Source organism: Salvelinus sp. IW2-2015, linkage group LG3 (assembly GCF_002910315.2).
Source record: "Salvelinus sp. IW2-2015 linkage group LG3, ASM291031v2, whole genome shotgun sequence".
Taxonomy (NCBI): Eukaryota; Metazoa; Chordata; class Actinopteri; order Salmoniformes; family Salmonidae; genus Salvelinus; species Salvelinus sp. IW2-2015.
The window spans coordinates 490,289-506,977 of record NC_036840.1 but is presented as its reverse complement, the minus strand read 5'-3'; the positions used below and the strand labels follow the sequence as shown (position 1 = coordinate 506,977).

The following is a 16,689-nucleotide window of genomic DNA, read 5'->3' as shown; positions in this document are numbered from 1 at the left end:
GCTGATTAAGATACAGTAAGCAGTGTAAGGTGTTTACATTACTATTTCATACATTACTATTTCATGCCTACTGCTATAGTAATTTTAATATTTAATTATTGCCATGCATGTAAACGTACTCACTGATATGACTATACTGKCAAAATGGCTGAATGAATGTTAGCATATCATTACAGCTTGTACACGTTGTTGCGGGGATCTTAATGCTTGTGTTTAACTGATACTTTGATATAATGAATTTCCCCTGACTGTCTATGCAATAAAAATGTGTGTCAAAAGGGAAATAAAAGTATTATCAGAGTTTTAAATTTAGGCTATGCCATCATTGTAGTATAATCATTGTGCAATGTTTTATCTTAAAATTGGTGTGTAATCTGTTGATGTGTTGGATAGCAGATGTACGTGGGGGCGAAGGACACTGCGCACCGTTCATTGTGTATTAGTTTCGACCGAAAGTGAGTTGTCAGTCGTTTATACGCTATTCTCTCTGTGGGAAACAGAAAAAAATATTTTGCTTAATGTGTCAGACCCGGAAGTGATGGTCCTGGCATTAGAGAGGGGCCTGAGAGGTGATGGGCCTGATAGATGAAAGCTGCAACTGGACCCCTCTCCCTGCCTTTGTCCACCAGAGGTCACTGAATGACAGTCTTTCGAGAGGAGACTGGAACTGCACTCACAGGTAGATGGTACCCCCGTCAGCGAAAACAATCGCAGCGGCCCCACCCCCAAATATCTCCCCGTGCGGATGTACTCTGCCACAGTAAAAACAGGCAATTACGGTTTCACTTCTAAAATAAAACAATACATGGGACAYTGCTGACGTAATGCCTGAGTCATCCATGCTCCGCCCGCAAGTCTTGTATCTTTGACTTTGGTCGGCGCCCGCCCATCAGACGTTGTGACAGCACAGGCCGTGTTTCCAGGTGCTGTTGCGGTGAAGATGGACTTTAGCACTAGTTGTAATGGCTTATTTGCCTTCTGAAGCTAGCTAGCTGTGTCTCGGAGGTTTGTTTTTTTCTGTCAAATCCCCGTGGGAAGGGTTCGAGAACTGGGCTAGCCTCACAAAGACCACAAAAAATGCACCCTGACTCGGAATTGAGAATTTGAACTGCATCGCTGGGATAAATCATTTATGCGGTCATGGCTGGGCTGATCAAGAAACAGATCCTCAAACACCTCTCCAGGTCAGTGTCAATCGATATGAACCAGGCGGAGAGACAAAATACAACTAACTCCCAAAGGGGTTTCATTTGGGAACCAAGCTAGCGTTAGCAGCGCTGTGCCATAGCGCGCGGGAGGCCACTGACGGGGCACTCACTATGCTTGCGCAGCTGAACTTGGTTAGCGTAGTTAGCTAGCTAGCCAGTTACGAGCAAGTTTGCTTGTTGGTTGTCAAAAACAAACCGGTGTCTGTCGTGTTTAGTTAGCTAGRTAACTGGCTTGTTTGATAACTGGTTATGGCTAACCTTGCGTATTGTTGTTAACGCAACTAATCTTCCTAGTCTAGGCTCCACCAGTACGTTAACATTAGCTGGCTAGCTATGTCCCGTTAATCATTGTTTAGCCAGATATAGAAAGTTTTCTATTTGCTAGGTTACATCAGTCAATGATTGTCATTAGCCACCTAGCTAGCTAGTTAGCCAGGTAAACTACACTGGTTAGCTAGCTAGCAGCATATGCTTCTGGCAGAGACAAACACGCCACGTACTGCACTGACAGCTAGTACTACATTCAACCAGGTCTCAGAACATTTCGTATTATTCTGTTCATTTAGTAACATTGTTACGTTTCGTATGGTATGTATTCATTTTTGGTTGTCCATCACCCATTTCGTATCTTAAATTACAATTCGTATTATATGTTACGTTTTCCCAAAACACTATGTTACGAATTTGCAAAACGTATGATCTGTTACACATTCTAGCAAGGTGGCTAACATTAAGCTCGCTAACTTTAACTAGGTTAGGGGAAGGGTTAGCTAAGTAGTAGCAAAGTAGCTAAAAAGTAGTTGGTAAAATGCTAAAGTTGTCCATGATGATATTCAAACTTACAACCTTTTAGTTGCTAGACGTTCACGGTATACGCCCACCCGGAGCAACCAACCACCCCACTTGAGTTTTCCCTTAAAGTAACCATAGGTCTTATGTTACATATCATACTAAATATAGTGTCTCAGGTTTCCGTGCAGAATAATAGGAAATGCTCTGAGACCAGGTTGCCACATCGGGGAAAGTTAAGTCATTTTAGGCCATTTAAATTATTTGAATTTTTATTTAACCTTTATTTAACTAGGCAAGTCAGTTAAGAACAAATTCTTATTTACTATGACAGCCTACACCGACCAAACATGGACGACGCTGGGCTAATTGTGCGCAGCCCTATGGGACTCCTAATCACGGCAGGTTGTGATACAGCCTGGATTCGAACCAGGGTGTTGTAGTGACGTCCCTTAGACCGCTGCACCACTCGGGAGCCATTCTGAATGGAACACACCAACTTTACTCTCTACTGCAGGGTTCCCCAAACTCGTCCTAATCAATACTTGATGATTAGTTGGTTATTTGAATCAGCAGTGTAGTGCTAGGGCAAAAAACTAAATGTGCACCCGGAGAGGCCCCAGGACCGAGATTGGAGAACTCTGCTCTATTGCACATTTGCCAAACTCATTCAACGGCAGGGTGAGTGTCTGCAGGTTTTGTTCCTCCCTTGTACTTGATTGATTAATTAAGATCACTGATTAGTAAGGAACTCCCCTCATCTGGTTGTCTAGGTCTTAATCAAAAATCAGCAGACACTCGGCCCTCCATGGATTGAGTTTGACACCCCTGCTCTATTGTATTTACTTGCACCGGGGCTGTATGTATGTCTGCTCTTGCTTGCATTAGCAGTTTGGGATAATAATGCACCTTCCACAGCATAGAGATGACTAAGCACCTGTACACCTCATACACACATGCCTTGTTTYTTTGCCAGTACCATGGACACTGAGCAGGGAAGATAGAGGCCTTGTTTGTTGTAGTAGGCAAAGTTTCGCGCCACCTTTTCCCCTCACAAGTATTTGATAAAGGATCAATAGACACATTTAATCAGCTAGTGAAGTGTGAAATATTTTTCACGGGTCATGGAGAGAAAAGACTACACCTGAGACTGAGTCTACACAATATAGTCCCTATGTTTGCAACACAGTCATCAGTTGTCCTACCCATTGTTATCGACAGCTTTCAGCTAGGCACATGCATTATTTATTGTTCCAGGTTGGTGCCTCGAGGGAAGTTCATTGAAATCCTTACCCATTGTATTCTAAATGGAGAACTTCTCCGTAATAACATAAATTGCCCATCACATTCAGTTGAACCTACCTACAACTGACTAATAATGATCCAAGAGCATTCACGTCCTTACACCTGTAGCTCCTAGAAAAATGGCTTTAAACAACACATAATGACGTCTATAAAAAAATAAAAGCTTAGATAAAACCTTGTACCTTTTAGATGTAGGTTGAACCTCCCATGTTACCGGCTGGATAAGAATGAATGACTTGCAAACTGTTTTGGATTGACCTAGAACAGTAAGCTTTGTTATAGTCACACACAATGCAGTTAAACAAGTGTTGTAGCTTTAGAAAGGGGAAAGTGTATTATGCTTTTTAATGCATTGCTTCCTGCCATGCATTGTGAACAAAAGCCCTTGACTTTCATTATTGCCAGCGGAGCCCTTGGTATTTATGCGGCAAGGCAGAGGCTTTGATGGCTAATGGTTGCTGTGCCCTTCATGGTCCCACAAACAATGGCCACAGCCAAGTTTTACATTCACAGCCATGACTGTCATTTCCTTTTAAGCCTTGTTCACACTGTAGGCCTTTGCTCAAGTCAGTTTTGTATTTCAAATCTGTTTTTGGAATACTGACTGTCCAAACAGCAAGTTAAAAATGACCAAATCCGATGTGTGTTCAGACATTTGCTGACATGGGTAAGCTAGTATTCATAGTAATGATGGGTCTGTGCAGTGGTGTAGACTGATTGATGGTGGTGCTTCCTATCAGTTAGAAGTTATGTATCAATCTAAAGTGACAACAATGCCTGCCATGGATGTGTCCTAGTTGATTTGAATGTTTAAAATCATAGTGGAAGAACACTTTTAAAGCCTCAAAGGATAAGATGATCCAACTTGAAAAATTTGTCATTTTTGGCTAGCCACAGCAGTCAACTAGCTAGCTAGGTAACAGTAGCTGTTTGGTAGCTGTTTCTAGCACATTCACTCATTTGTTTGTAAACAATTAACAAGCTAGTTAGCTACCACTTTTTTAAATATTTTTTTTACTGTCAACATATTAGGCATATCTTGTTCCTAGAGAGTAGCTAAGTTTGAAAACCACTTGAAGGCAAATAAATCGGATTTGACCATTCAGACACAAGTCGCATGGCCAGGAATCAGATTTGTATCTGATTTCAAACAGCCTATGAAGGTGGTTTGAAATGTGGCCTGAAATAACCAATTTTATGTGCTTTTGGCTATTAAGACTGCAGGAAAAAGAACAGATTTGAATCGGATATTCAACAAAATAGGATCTGACTCACTTCAAACTGCCAATGTGAACAAAGCTTTAGTGTCCTACAACATTGGATTGTGTGTGTACATTACTGTTAGCATCAGCAGGACCGGGGGAATTATGTCATTATTAGTTCCAAGGGTCGTTACGTGTTTGGTCGTGCATTTGAAGCAGACCTGCTTGGAAGAAGCCAAACCCACTGCTCATTATAGTGATGTCAATGCTTGGGGCATATTCACCAGGGTTCCACTCAATGAGGTGCAACATATCAATGTTCAGATAGAAATATATAATGTAGAACAGCCATGCTTCTGTCATGTAGACTAGGATAACATCATGTCTGCGCTATACTAGGAGTGTTTCTATCTGCAATGACCTCCTGAAGGCAAGAGAGAAAGGCTGACTCTTGCCTTCGAGGCCTTGTTGTATGTCAAAACATTGGCCTTTGGGAACACACACACACAATGTGAGTGTGGCTGGTGGTGTGAGGTGTTTCCACCAACAGTGTGCTGCTCTCAGGTGGTCCCAAGGGTGAGTTGATGATGTCCCTCTCCCCATTAAACCAATAGGCTCAGGTATCGACGACCAGGGCCAGACATAGCAGGGTCTGGGGTTACATGCACACACACGCAGAGACTCTTAAACGTGCACGCATAAACAACACACACACACACACACACTGATGTGACCTTAAAGAAAACACACACAGAGGTGTGTGTGTGTGGTCCAGTCAGTATTGAGTGCGTCTGGGAGCCCTGGCCTGTGCTGTTAAATATTCATTCTACTGAGGCTCACTGTGATCAGGTGTCAACGTTGCTTCAGTCACATGCTCAGCTCTAGCCCCGTCTGTCTTTCTCTCGATGTATCTGTCCATCTCTTTACATCTTATCTTCTCCTCTGTCTGGCAGGCTATGTCAGTGTTACTCCTCAACATTTCATTCCTAGGGGACCCTAACTGTTGGTGAACATTTTTGTTCTAGSCCAGCACTAACACATTTGATTCAACTATTGGTCTCTGTGGCACGGCTTGATGATGCGTGCAGGAATGTGACTGGACTGATGGGCGGATGATAGATGGAGGAATACCTACACACACACTGTGACACACACAGCCGCTAAATAAAAATATTAACCACAGGGTCAGAGTCGGAGAGAGAAGACGGAAAGGGGCTGGCTAGGAAGAGTCTGATGTTTTAATCTAAGAATATTCCAAAAATGACTGAGGAACATGCTTTGGGAAAAAGGTGCTGAAGTTTTGGAATTCAGTTATTTCCTTATTCATTCAAACCTGCTTGTGCTAACCAGCTTTGCAGGCTCAGTCAAAAGCAACACAGGAAACAAAAGTGACTAATGGAATGAGTTGCTTCTCGAAGGGAAACCGTTTAACACACAGCCTTTGTGGAGTTAGGTCTACATTACTAGCTTAAATACTTTGGTGTTATTTGCAATAAAGAAACAAGGCCTATTTTCTACACAATAACTCATAGAAAATAGTGTATCCAAAATGGATGCTAGTGTACTTGATAGTGAAGAAGAAACCAATTGGAACACATGATATAAGGACATTAACTAGAAGACTTAATTAAGACAGTGTTTTCAAAATGGACGCGCCACTATCAAATCAGTTTGTGTCACGTGCGCTGTAGTCGACCTTACAGTGAAATGCTTACTTACAGGCTCTAACCAATAGTGCTAAAATGGTGATAGGTGATAGGTGATAGGTGAACAATATCCAATATACTAGTCCACTTCATGGAATAGACTCTGAAACAATAGGAAAACACTAACAGAAGGCAGTGTTGTGATAATGGACACATGTTTAATAGAATAAAGACATTGTTAGGAGCACACACGCCAACTCAATGAAGACCGTGTTGTCAGATTGGACACAAGCGTTGTACTTAGGCTTAATAAAATCAAGGCCATTACTCCAGCACCAGGGCAGGTTTCATTGGTCTATTTCCAGTGAGTTGTGAGAACAGAAACAGATCATCTGCAGTTAGATCATAGGTTCATCTAATCAAGTTGATTTTCTAATTTAATCTGAAGAATGGACGCACGCGCGCACACACACTTTCTATCTTTGCAGAGACTACTGAATTGAATAAGTTCTGCCAGGCGACTGGTTTATCCCTCAAAGAATAACCCAAATGTGTGTCTGTGTATCCTGAGGAAGGTTGCGCCAGACAAAGTGACCTTGTCATCCCTTGTTTAGATTGAGTCAGTCAAAGGTGGGGGATCTCCTGTGGGTCCGACGACAATACACACATCAGCAACGAACCGTGTGGCCAACCGAATGGCGCACACACAGGGCTCCGGAGCAATGTAATATTTATGGCTCTGATGGAGGCAGGGAGAAGGTTAGCCTTACAGGCCCCAATTACAAAACCTGTTGGAGACCATGGCCAAAAGTTGTGTGTGTAATACAAATACAGACACACACCAACACCAGCTATGATGGTGAAGAGTGGGTGAATCATGCTAATATAAATGAGGAGTATGGGTGTTAACCCTGGTGCCTTGGCTTAATTTAACTTGGCCTCGCCTAATACCTCAGCCACCTAATCATCCACCTCAATCCAGTTAGTCTCCTTCAACTTCGGTTGTAAAATCATTTATTTAATACCTCTACTCTAGGGAAGATTCAAACAATGTTTTAGGGTATTTCTACTGTTTTTTTAATAATGTTTTGTCCCATTTGAGACTGAACAAAACAGCCAACAAAGATCAGCACCCAATTTAGTCATGGAACATCTAAAACCCAGTCGGCAGAAAGGTAGACCACATTTTAAAAAGATCTCCTAGAAAGGTTAGCCCATATAAGATCTAGAAAGGTTAGCCCATATAAGATCTAGAAAGGTTAGCCCATATAAGGGAACTACCTAAACAAAAGCTTGATCAGGAATGAGGTAGGTACAGGGGAAGTTTAATGAGCTGTTTCCAGTCATTCTGTGTGAGAGTGAGTGCGATAGGCCAGAGAAACTGATCAGATCTTGCTACTTCCTTATGGCCACAGTCAGCAACACAACTGACCAAAGTATAAGAGTTCACTGTACCAGAGCTCGTTCTCTCTCTGTGTGTGTGGACCGTTCACATTGCTCCTCACGCTGTGCTGAGAGTCTTGACTGGATGAATAATTTACTAGAAAGGGAGTTCCTGACCCAAAGCACAGATCTAGGATCAGCTTACCCTCCCCAATCCTAACCTCAACAGTTGGATGAAGAGTGAAAACTGACCTCTGATCAGTGTGTAAGGGTTACTTCATCTTATTGTCTTCAATATGGTATAGCCTATGGGTTGTGATGTGGGCCAAATGAATCATGCTATATAAGTTACCAGGCCATCGGTTGTATCAGAGTTGTGAATCTGTCTAGCGGTTATTAAAATATTGGTTAAAGGATGTTANCCAAACTGTTCCTGGATGGTTGGGAGAAGTTGCTCTCGGAGGATGTGTTGGTACCATTCTTTATTCATGGCTGTGTTCTTAGGCAAAATTGTGAGTGATCCCACTCCCCTTGGCTGAGAAGCAACCCCACACATGAATGGTCTCAGGATGCTTTACTGCTGGTATGACACAGGACTGATGGTGGCGCTCACCTTGTCTTCTCCGGACAAGCTTTTTTTCCAGCTGCCCCAAACAATCGGAAAGGGGATTCATCAGAAAAAATCACTTTACCCCAGTCCTCAGCAGTCCAATCCCTGTAACTTTTGCAGAATATTAGTCTGTCCCTGATGTTTTTCCTGGAGAGAAGTGGCTTCTTTGCTGCCCTTCTTGACACCAGGCCATCCTCCAAATGTCTTAGCCTCACTGTGCGTGCAGATGCACTCACACCTGCCTGCTGCCATTCCCGAGCAAGCACTGTACTGGTGGTGCCCTGATCCTGCAGCTGAATCAACTTTAGGAGACGGTCCTGGTGCTTGCTGGACTTTCTTGGGCGCCCTGAAGGCTTCACAACAATTGAACCGCTCTCCTTGAAGTTCTTGATGATCCGATAAATGGTTAATTTAGGTGCAATCTTACTGGCAGCAATATCCTTGCCTGTGAAGCCCTTTTTGTGCAAAGCAATGATGACGGCACGTGTTTCCTTGCAGGTAACCATGATTGACAGAGGAAGAACAATGATTCCAAGCACCACCCTCCTTTTGAAGCTTCCAGTCTGTTATTCAAACTCAATCAGCATGACAGAATGATCTCCAGCCTTGTCCTCGTCAACACTCACACCTGTGTTAACGAGAGAATCACTGACATGTCAGCTGGTCCTTTTGTGGCATGTCTGAAATGCAGTGGAAATGTTTTTTTGGGGATTCAGTTCATTTGCATGGCAATGAGGGACTTTGCAATTAATTGCAATTTCATCTGATCACTCTTCATAACATTCTGGAGTATATGCAAATTGCCATCATACAAACTGAGGCAGCAGACTTTGAAAATTAATATTTGTGTCATTCTCAACTTTTGGCCACGACTGTAGAACCCAGTCGGCAGAAAAGTAACCTACATTAGAAAAAGCTCAAAAAGATCTCCTAGAAAGGTTAGCCCATTTAAGGGAACTACCTAAACAAAAGCTTGATCAGGAATGAGGTAGGTACAGGGGAAGTTTAATGAGCTGTTTCCAGTCATTCTGTGTGGGAGTGAGTGCGATAGGCCAGAGAAGCTGATCGGATCTTGCAACTTCCTTATGGCCACAGTCAGCAACACAACTGATCGAAGTATAAGAGTTCGCTGTACCAGAGCTCTCTCGCGCGCGCGTGTGTGTGGCCCGTTCACACTGTCCCTCTGCTCCGCACGCTCTGCTGAGAGTCTTGACTAGATGAATAATTTACTAGAAAGGGAGTTGCTGCCCCAAATCACAGATCTAGGATCAACTTACCCTCCCCAATCCTAACCTCAACAGTTGGATGAAGCGTGAAATCTGACCTCAGATCAGCGTGTAAGGGTTACTTCATCTTATTGTCTTCAATATGGTATAGCCTATGGGTTGTGATGTGGGACAAATGAATCATGCTATATAAGTTACCAGGCCATCGGTTGTATCAGAGTTGTGAATCTGTCTAGCGGTTATTAAAATATTGGTTAAAGGATGTTATTTAAATGTTGGCTGAATGTTGCAGCACAGTTGGGAGCTTTTAGATCTAGTCCTATTTAAGAGCACGGTGCTTCTATCTGTGTCAGATTAGCTGCCTGCCAACCAGGTAGCTAACAAGATTACAGCAGTCAAACTGTGGCAGTCTGCTTCAATAACATTTGTGTGTGTGTTGACAGTGTGTCGTCGTGCTTAGGTTGTGGTGTAATGTAGATCGATAAAATGAGAGTTAACGTAGTCAAACAGGCTGTATATGGACACACACACTTGTGGTGTACGAACACACACAGGTTGTTGTGTGTAATGTGGATTGATAAAATCTGTCTGAGTTACTGGGAATTCTTTATCTGTAAACAGTAATTAGGACAATGACCTTTTGCCTGGTATGTGGGTGTTTGGCTAACTACTAACCACAAACTGTGTTAGGGAGTCTAGGGACTATGGCACAAGGTCWTGGGCACAGTGTGTGTTGGAGCTTTGAGCGGGGCCTAGCGATGGAACCCACCCATGCGCACCCAGGACACACACTCATTGGCTGTGCTACCTCTGATGAAAGATACGAGTTGGGAAACCCTTACAGTTGAGACAGTGTGACCCTAAAGTTCACACACACCCGTGAGTACGGTTGTTTTAAGAGGCAGCAGACATGTCACTGTCTCTTTTCCAAGTCTGTAATTTGACTTTCAGCAGAACTCTATAATGTTCCATAACAGGCCTATAGGCCTACCTCATCTCTCTCTGTTTTACTATCTGGCCTCCTCTGGGTACTGGTATTTATTAGGATCTCCATTAGCCGCTGAAAAAGCATCAGCTACTCTTCCTGGGGTCCACATGAAACATGACCTAGTACAGAACATTATTAGTCAAGGACTGAAATACATACATTTAAAACATCCCACCTAACCTACATATCAGTGTATGCACAATATCTAGGTCTAATACATAGTACAGTGCAAATTACAATTCAAGAGATGTATATAAAAAATGGTTGTCTCTCCACAGGCCCCTTTGTGCAGTTAGGTGTTCTTTTTATCTGTTTTTAATCCTAGTTTGAGTTACCTGGGGTGGCAGAGTTCCATGTAGTCATGACTATTTAACACTGCGTTTCCCAGCCTCTGTTCTGGACCTGGGGACTTTGAAGAGACCTGATTGCATGTCTTGTGTTGTACCGATGAGTGTCCAAACTGTGTGCCAACTGCATGAACAGACAGTTCGGTACCTTCAACACATCACACCTCACACAAAGACCAATACTGATGTAGTCAATCTATCCTCAACTTTGAGGCAGGAGAGATTGACGTGCATGTTACTGACATTCACCCTCTGTACATCTAAGTGTGATACGTGCTGCTTTGGTCTGAATCAACTGCAATTTATCTATGTCCTTCTTTGCCACACATGACCACACAGCTGGGCAGTAGTCAAGGTGCAACAAAACTAGGGCCTGTAGGATCTGTCTGGACAGACCTCTTCTCATTTTAGCAACCATTGAGTCTATGTTTTGACCATGACAGCTTGCTATCTAGGGTTACACCCAGCAGTTTAGTCTCCTCAACTTGCCGCATTATTCAATAATAGATTTAAACAAGGTTTAGCGTTGAGAGAGTAATTTCTCCCCAAAATTATGCTTTTAGTTTTGATATTTAGCACCAGCATATTGCTAGTTACCAATTCTAAAACTGACTGGAGATCAATGTTAAGAGTGTCAGTTATTTATTTTACTGTTGTAGCCGACGTGTATACTGTTGAGTCGTCATCGTACATTGACACACAGGCCTTATTCAAGGTCAGTGGAAGGTCATTTGTAAAAACAGAAAACAATGGCCCTAGCAGGCTGCCCTGCGGTACACCACACTGAAATTAATTTGAATGAGATAGGCTTCCATTAACGAAAACCCTCTGAGTTTTATTAAATAGGTAACTCTCAGTCCATAATAAGGCAGATCATGCAAATCGATAACACCTAAGTTTTTTTTAGCAATAGGTTATGATCAATGACATCAAGCTGCACTGAAGTTTAACAAAACAGTTCCCACTATCTTCTTAATATCAATTTCTTTCAGCTAAACATCAGTAATTTGTCAGTGCTGAGCATGTTGAGTGCCCTTCCCAATAAGCATGCAGAAAGTCTGTTAAATTTATTTTACAGAAAACTAATTAATTGATCAACAAAAAAAATACAAAAGTTTGCTCACCACTTTTAACAGGCTGATTTGGTTGGCTCCCTTGTCTCTTCTAGACTATCCCTCTCTCTTCTGTCTTTCTTTCCTTGTCCATTATCTTTCTTGTCGGATGAGTGTCCGAACTGTGTGCCAACTGCCTTTATTTTTCTCTCTTCTCCCTGGTGGTAAGGGAGAGAGGGGGACTGTACTCTAATGAATTGTGCCAATAAAGACAGGTTAAATGCAATTCTCTCTCCTATCTTAAGCTTAGTCTCTCCCTCCCAAAAGCAAGGGTGTCTTGTATTTGTAGTTATGATGATGTATGTTAAGGGCTTCTTTCCTTGATGTTGAATGAATAACAACAATACTCATTTTCTCCTCTCCCCTCCTTCCTCCTCCCCCTGCAGGTTTGCTAAGAACCTGTCCCCAGACAAGATCAACCTGAGCACGTTGAAGGGCGAGGGCCAGCTCACCAACCTGGAGCTGGATGAGGAGGTACTGCAGAGCATGTTGGACCTGCCCACCTGGCTGGCCATCAACAAAGTGGGCTGCAACAAGGCTGCCATCCGGGTAAGAGAGAGGGAGACATGCGCACACACACCTGCACTCTGGGCAGTGCTTTCGCCCTTTGTCCCGCTCCTCAGATGGACCCCACCATCTTAGTCCATATTTCAATTTTACTGTCTGCTACCTCATCTCTCTCCCCCTGCCCACCCTCTCTCACCCCCAATCTCACTCTCTCCCACTCTCTTTCATTCTCCCTTGTCTCCATCGTAATGATAGTGCACTTCTATATCCACCGCTGAGAGGAACTGTGTGTGTGAATGTCTGTATGCACACATCATCTGACACTCGCTGGAGTGAATGGAGCAGCATAACAACAAACTCTGTTACTCAGGTCTCTACTACCAGCATTCTCCTTCCTCTTCTGAAACCCCCTCTGTTTTCTTTGCGCTAATGATTCTCTCTTGTATTTTATCTCTGCTGTCTCGGAACTTCATCTTATCCCTGTCTCATGACCTTCCCTTTTACATAGCAGGCAATATATTCTAACAAGTAGAGTGGGGAGCCGCCCAGCGATGAAACTGTGAAAGGATAAAGTTTTGTCTTCTGAAATTGCCTTAAGTTAAGTCTGTCTGGCTGTTTTCCTAGACGAGGCCCATTGAGTGTCACTAACTTAGCTTTATTGATGTGTCACACTCGCTGTGCATTGTCCTTGGTGCAATGCTGCAGTCGTAATGGCCCAATCATTGAGGTAATGCGTGCTTGCATGCGCGTCTGTGTACCTGGTCCTCGGTGGCCATGCTCTTCCTCTGCTGAGCAGACTTGTCCATGGCCTCGCTGAGTGACTTGGCATACTGGACCATGGCTTTGAGCTGGGAGTCAGTCAGCACCCACAGCAGGTCATCTAGGATCAGGATCAGCTTAGAGGCCACCACGTTAGTCCTTGGCGTTTTGCCAGTGCGTCACAGAGTTCTGGTCATCTAGCCAATAGGAACAGTGAAATAGTGGGCTTAGCCCACTTAGCCGGGGAGGACCAGTGGGCTTGGGCCCACTTAGCCGGGGAGGACCAGTGGGCTTGGGCCCACTTAGCCGGGGAGGACCAGTGGGCTTGGGCCTAGCGGAACCTGCAGCTAATAGCTCCCACTGATCTAGAGAGAAAAAGAGGGTGTGTGAGTCCCCCAGCTGTAGTTTAACTCCTCTAACTCTTAGAGTGATTTCTTCTATAGCCTGTCTGATTTAGATGCCAACACGCATACAGTTGCGCACACCATCTTCTGTTACAATACACATGCCCATCCTCATTGGAGCGGGGACACACAAACCCACAACTCAGGCACCCAAAAACTGTTCATTTCCTTGTCTAAATCTCTGCTCCAACCTCACCTACATGTGCAGGCTCTGCTAAACCATTTCAGTACAATGACTGAAGAAGTCAAATACAGTTTTAGTGTAGTAATTCAATTAGCGCCACTTATCTAAATATTTATTTCAGTGTTTATAGCCTTTTAACGGGGAGTCACTCGTGGGGGAAGATGAACATGCCCAAATCTGCAGATTACTCTTTGGCGTAAAAGCTATTTGATTTGACACGGGCATGATTAAGAGGGTCCGCTCAGAGGGATTAGTGTAGTTTGGGGAGGAGTGGAATGTGCTGGCACTCTGACTGCTTCTCTAGACTGTCTCCTTGATTTATTCTCTTGGAGTGGCCCAATTCCATTAATTTCAGCTGATTTACATTCACAGCGATTACATTTATTTCAGGAATAGACACATTCATATGTATTTCAGAAAAATATATAAGGAATATGGGACTATTTAGCACATAGGTTAAATACAAGAAAATATGATCATATTTTGGCTGTGCCGATGTTGTTGGGCCGACTAGATTGCAGGTGTATGATATTGAACCAATATTACTGTCACTATTCTGGGCTTGACTGGCTGACTCTAATTCCTTGTCTTCATTGACAGATCCCATGGACCAAGCTGAAGACCCACCCCATCTCTCTGGTAAGTTCTGCCCTCCTTCCCCCTATTGCTGACACGTTACAACTGTTTTAGCCACTTGTTCCCCCCCCTAAATAAAAAAAGGCATGTAACATCATGGGCAAATAAGGTGACTGAGGATTGTGTTGTATGACGCAAGGAACCAAAATAACCTTCATTATTATCACTGGTATTGACAATGGAAGGCTGCTGCTCTCTGATCCCATGTATTATACACCATCTCCTGCCGTTGTGGCCTTGAGCTAGGCACTTAACTCCCCACAAAGTAAAATACTGCCCTGATAGCCTACTGTATAAAACACGTGCTCCGTCAACCCTCCATCTGGAGAGCTACTGTATAAAACACGTGCTCCGTCAACACTCCATCTGGAGAGCTACTGTATAAAACACGTGCTCCGTCAACCCTCCATCTGGAGAGCTACTGTATAAAACACGTGCTCCGTCAACCCTCCANTGGAGAGCTACTGTATAAAACACGTGCTCCGTCAACCCTCCACCTGGAGAGCTACTGTATAAAACACGTGCTCCGTCAACCCTCCATCTGGAGAGTTACTGTATAAAACACGTGCTCTGTCAACCCTCCACCTGGAGAGCTACTGGGAGTGCAGTTTGTTTAGAACAAAAATGTTTCCCCTTTTTTCTCCCCAATTTTTATTTAGTCTCATCGCTGCAACTCCCCAACGTGCTCGGGAGGCGAAGGTCGAGTCATGCGTCCCCCCGAAACATGACCCCCCCAAACTGCGCTACTTAACACCCACCCGCTTAACCCGGAGGCCAGCAGCACCAATGTGTCAGAGGAAACACCGCTCACCTGACAACTGGAGGCGCCCGGCCCGCCACAAGGAGTCGCTAGAGCGCAATGAGCCAAGTAACCCTCCCCTAACCCGGACGACGCTGGGCCAATTGTGCCCTGCCCTATGGGACTTCCGATCACGGCCGGTTGTAATACAGCCCGGGATTGAACCCGGGTCTCTAGTGACGCACCTAGCACTGCCATGCAGTGTCTTAGACCACTGCGCCACTCGGGAGGCCGGTGTGCAGGCTTTTGATCCAACCCTGTTCAAACACCAGAGTCAGCTTATCAAGGTCCTGTTGAGCAGCAGATATTTTTACATAGGGTTGTGTTCGAGTAGGGCTGGACCAAAAGCCTGCACACCCAGTAGCTCTCTTGGAATCTCCTGGAGGATGGTTGGCCCATCCTGCAACGTTACAATTACAACCAAATACTTTTTATGTCTATAAAATAATTCCCTCATTCAATAAACCAGGGATCAAATGGCTGAGGTGGGCGAGGTACTTAACTAAGATGTTTATCTATTTATAAGGCAAAAATATTCAGTATTGAGGGGAGATCTTGACAGAGTAGTTACTTGTCAATTAGGCTATTCTAAGAATATATATTTAAAATTGTCAGAATTACATGGCCAGTATTGAATAGAGGAGAATCCCAGCCAATTTTGTGCGTTTGTGACTGTTTTTCACTTGGAGTATGCAGCACTGGTTTCATCAACTATGCACCTGTATCAACTGTGTGTCGGCCATTTGCGGTAGTAATCCCTCGTTTATCGCGGGGGTTACGTTCCGAAAATGACCCGCGATAAGTGAAATCCGCGAAATGGAAATTTTTTTTTTTTTTACAATTAGCAACTATTACATGTATACAAATACAGTGACTCACGTGTAGGCCGTTTCGTCGACATTATGGGTTTAGGAGATGTTCGAAATTACAAGATAATTTGGCCAACTTAATGTAAATTTGRCAAGCTGTTTTATGTACGTACACATAACTGCACGAGACGACAAAATGATAGCACAATTCGTAGCATGTTTTGATACAAGAAGCGGGAGTGAGTTTTTAGCGAATCAGAATGCAGAGCACAATGCACCAAAAAAAAAAAAAAAATGCATTATGAAAATCCGCGAAATAGCGAATCCGCGATAAGTGAACCGCGAAGTGGCGAGGGATCACTGTATACACAAGTGCCGGTGGAAAGTTATTTTAGGACATCGGACATGACAATGACATTTAATACATGCTAATAGCTAACTAGCGAGATAACCAGACCAACTACAATATGTTTTGAATTGGCCATCTACACTGAACAAAAATATAAACAACATGTTAAGTGTTGGTTTCATGAGCTGAAAAAAAGTATACATTTTTACATCCCTGTTAGTGAGCATTTCTCCTTTGCATATCAAGAAGCTGATTAACAGCATGCTCATTACACAGGTGCACCTTTTGCTAGGGACAATAAAAGGCCACAGATGTCTTAAGTTTTGAGGGAGTGTACAATTGGCATGTTGACTGCAGGAATGTCCACCAGAGCTGTTGGCAGAGAATTGACTGTTCATTTCCATACCATAAGCTGCCTTCAACGTC

General features: G+C 43.6%; 1 protein-coding gene across 1 annotated transcript in view; it reads left to right on the top strand.

Annotated features, from left to right (window-relative positions):
- The first annotated feature begins 703 nt into the window (after window positions 1-703).
- The window catches only part of bltp3b (bridge-like lipid transfer protein family member 3B), a 51,839-nt gene continuing 35,853 nt past the window's right edge, over window positions 704-16,689 (top strand). Inside the window, 3 exon segments of the mRNA XM_024147783.2 lie at window positions 704-1,184; window positions 12,203-12,365; window positions 14,271-14,309. Coding sequence (XP_024003551.1) covers window positions 1,141-1,184; window positions 12,203-12,365; window positions 14,271-14,309 — 246 coding nt within the window. The 5' untranslated portion in view covers window positions 704-1,140.